The sequence below is a fragment of the Lactuca serriola genome, chromosome 3 (assembly GCF_051521515.1).
Source record: "Lactuca serriola cultivar US96UC23 chromosome 3, Lser_US96UC23_V15, whole genome shotgun sequence".
NCBI classification, from domain to species: Eukaryota; Viridiplantae; Streptophyta; class Magnoliopsida; order Asterales; family Asteraceae; genus Lactuca; species Lactuca serriola.
The window spans coordinates 54785998-54789248 of record NC_136410.1 but is presented as its reverse complement, the minus strand read 5'-3'; the positions used below and the strand labels follow the sequence as shown (position 1 = coordinate 54789248).

The window sequence follows — 3251 nt, the reverse complement described above, 5'->3', positions numbered from 1 at the left end:
CTCATGCAAGAGAACAAGGTCATTGTGCAGATGGATTGGTTGAGCCCCAATGGGGTGATAATTGATTGTGGGCTACAATTAGTGCGTTTTCTCATTTATTTTAACTAGGTTAACCGGCTAAAATATGTTAATTTTAGGGACCAAAATTACAATCAAACCTCTAAAAAAATTATTAGTGCAAGCTAAAAGATTTTTGGTACAAAGTGAAAAGTAAGAAACCATAAATGCAGTTTTCTCATTTATTTATTGAACTTGGGTCATGGGATGAAACTGCTAATCAAGCAATAGTAGGGGGACTATTTTGTGATGAAACACAATCTAACGCATTAAAACTTTAAAAGTAAATTTGAAATTAAACCCCCCATTTGAGTTAAATATGAGGCGTTCAAATTTCACAATTAAAGAGGCGCCAAAAGAATTCTGCACCCTTCCATTTTTGTGCGTTTCTCAATTCTCATGGAACCCCTCGTTGGAGGTTCGCCGGAAACTTCTATGTCACCGAAGACGGTTACCACGGCTTTGGAAACTGAGACCAACGACAGAATCCTAACATTCATAAGGCCAACAGACACAGGAAATGTAAAAGCCAATTCAACTTCCGGTCCTTCATCTTCAAATTCATCTGCTGCTGATCTCATTGCTTGTAGCGAAGATCTTTTAACCGAAATTTTTCTCCGGTTACCGGTGATTTCACTCATACAATTAACGTCCGTATCGAAACAGTGGAACTTGTTCATAAAAAGCTCCAGTTTCTGTCTCCTCCGAAACCCTAACCCCGATCCCCCTTCTGGTCTCTTTTTTGAAGGTTGGGACGCTCGCTATAAATATCATTACGTGCCATTGGATTTCGGGAATTTGGTCAACAGACCTCCATTTACGACTCTCCGTTTTGACTCAGGTTCTATTAAGATTTTACAATCCTGCAATGGTTTACTCCTCTGCGCCAACGATTTTCAAAAGTATTACGTTTACAATCCCACAACCAATCGATTTACCACGCTTCCACAACTAAACAATTTCAATCCGGATGGTATTTGCTGTATGACATTAGCTTTCGATTCATCAAAATCATCTCATTACAAAGTCGTATGCAATTACATGTACAGAGTCATGATGATCGAGATTTACTCATCAGAATCCGGCAAATGGAAGATCTCAAACGAAAGTACAGACGATTTGGTAGATCTAGATCGAGGTGTTTACGGACACAACGCCATTCACTGGATAAGCTTTCCGAATCGGCTCGTATATCTGAAGCTAGATTCAGAGCAACTTCATTACATCGACATAGATACACCTGACACGACCGTCTATGGCACAATTCTCGATGAGTTTTTAGCAGAATCTCGTGAAGGTATGCTTCTTGTTGTGCGTTGTTGTAGGTTCAGAAGGTTGAATGTTTACGAGATTAAAAAAGACTATTCCGAGTGGTCAATTAAGTATCATGTCGACCTTGAAGAAGTTATTAGGGTTTACCCAAGCATGCTGACTCGCCTTGGGCTTCATTTTATGGTGCAATCGCTTGTTCTTGGAGGAAGAGAAGAGGATTCATTTATAGTTCTCGAACTTCCCGGGAAACTTATACAATACAAGTTCGTGATAAACACAATCTCCCAGCTTCGTGATTTCACCACTGAGAGTCGTAGGTGTGTTCATGGAGGCTTCTTCCCAAAGACCATCTTTCAGCTTTCTGACTTTACACGTGAGAATCGTCGTTTCATCAATGGAAGCTGTTTTCATTTCATCCCTTCCCTCGCTGGTGTCTGAGGTATTGTACTTTTAATATATCGTATATGTAAAAACGTTAAAATTTGAGCATTTATTGAAGTAATTTGTTGGTATTTTCTTAATGGATGCACTAAGCTCCAAGAATGTTGTAAATCTATAATAATATATCATGTACACAGTCTAATTAAAGGAACATAAACTAGAATTTTAGTTAATTAGGACCCCAACAACTCAAGTACATGACTTTTCTCAAAGACTCTTCAGACTCTCTTGCTTTATCAGATGATTTCTTGTTCTTGGGCTGAGAAAATGATCGGAGGTTGGGTTTGTTCTGGTGGTGGATGGTTCTGATGGTGTAGTTCCACCGTGAAAAGCCTTGATCTTTTAGCGCCTCCACCAATCCAACTGTTCCGGCCACCACCCATGCTCTGGTTGTTGAACTCATGTTTCTTGATTCTCGTTAACTTTGAAATCGAATGGGTTTCAAATGTAATTGGATGATGTAATTTGGGATTTGGGAATTCAAGTTTGTAGTATAAATAGAGGCTGCATGAGACGGAAAAAAGAGCACCATGTTTTTTGCAAAACTGGGTGTGGATTGGAAAAGTGATTTTGTTTTGGAAGGTTTTATATCTTTTTTTTTTCTATGTCAATTGTCGATAATACCCCTGGGCCATACGTGAGGATTTAAGTGGAGGGTGTTGATTGCATTAGTACGGAAGATGATTTGCTTTTTGAATGGGGGACACATGATTGATTGATTGATTGCCTTTAAGTTTGAGAGGGGTATTTTGGTAATTTTAAAAGATGGGTTTAAACTGGAGCTATGGAGGCCGAGGTATATTGGGAGAAGCTGGTGGTTTTTCATTGTGTGCAAGTTGGTGATAGGCTTGGTACGGGTATATGATGTAAGTAGATAATGTTTTGTTTGTTGTCTTCTGTTATGAACATAAATTTTGTTTTGGATTATTGTTTTTTCTTAAAAACATCAAATTTACGATGTAATTGGTTGGCGTGTGTACGCCACTGGTTTTACCAAAGTGAACATTGGTTTTTCTTTCAACTTTTCGGCCTATAGTTGCAAATAGTACCGATGATATTAATGTTATCCATCTTTGATTTTATCCAGAATTTAATACAAAATATATTGAAATAAAACAAAATTTTGATAGTTCATGTAAGGAAAATCCTCTTGGGGAGCCCGAACTCAATGTCATTATTGAAATATTTTGGTGGGTTTTCACAAAATCGTTTTCCGTTTCAAAAAAAAAATGTAAAATTAAGCAATCTGTTATAATTTGATGACCGTGATAAAAAGAGGCTTAGTTTTAGAGTGAGTGGTGGGGGCTAGTGTGGACTAATCAAAGTGTAAAATCTTGTTTCGAAAATTTTCTAATTTTGGGATTTTGGACCATAATTTGTTCGTGTGAAGGCCTTGAGCTTCAAGGAAATAAAATTTAGACCCTACTGGATGTTGATACTGTTGGTATGCAAACCCAATACCACATCGGTAAAAGAAGAAG

At 37.8% G+C, this 3251-nt stretch overlaps 2 protein-coding genes across 2 annotated transcripts; one reads left to right on the top strand and one right to left on the bottom strand.

The window, feature by feature from the left end:
* Positions 1-456: 456 nt before the first annotated feature.
* On the top strand, positions 457-1767 carry LOC145095269 (F-box protein At5g07610-like). The gene has a single exon (XM_079033180.1). The coding sequence runs from the start codon at positions 457-459 to the stop codon at positions 1765-1767; it is 1311 nt and encodes a 436-aa protein (XP_078889306.1).
* Positions 1768-1912: 145 nt separating this feature from the next.
* Positions 1913-2173, bottom strand: LOC145092295 (uncharacterized). Its single transcript, XM_079030221.1, has one exon. The coding sequence runs from the start codon at positions 2171-2173 to the stop codon at positions 1940-1942; it is 234 nt and encodes a 77-aa protein (XP_078886347.1). The 3' UTR covers positions 1913-1939.
* Between the last annotated feature and the right edge of the window lie 1078 nt (positions 2174-3251).

Coding starts and splice junctions, on each gene's coding strand:
- LOC145095269 (XM_079033180.1), top strand. CDS start 457: ATGGAACCCCTCGTTGGAGGTTCGCCGGAAACTTCTATGTCACCGAAG.
- LOC145092295 (XM_079030221.1), bottom strand. CDS start 2,173: ATGAGTTCAACAACCAGAGCATGGGTGGTGGCCGGAACAGTTGGATTG.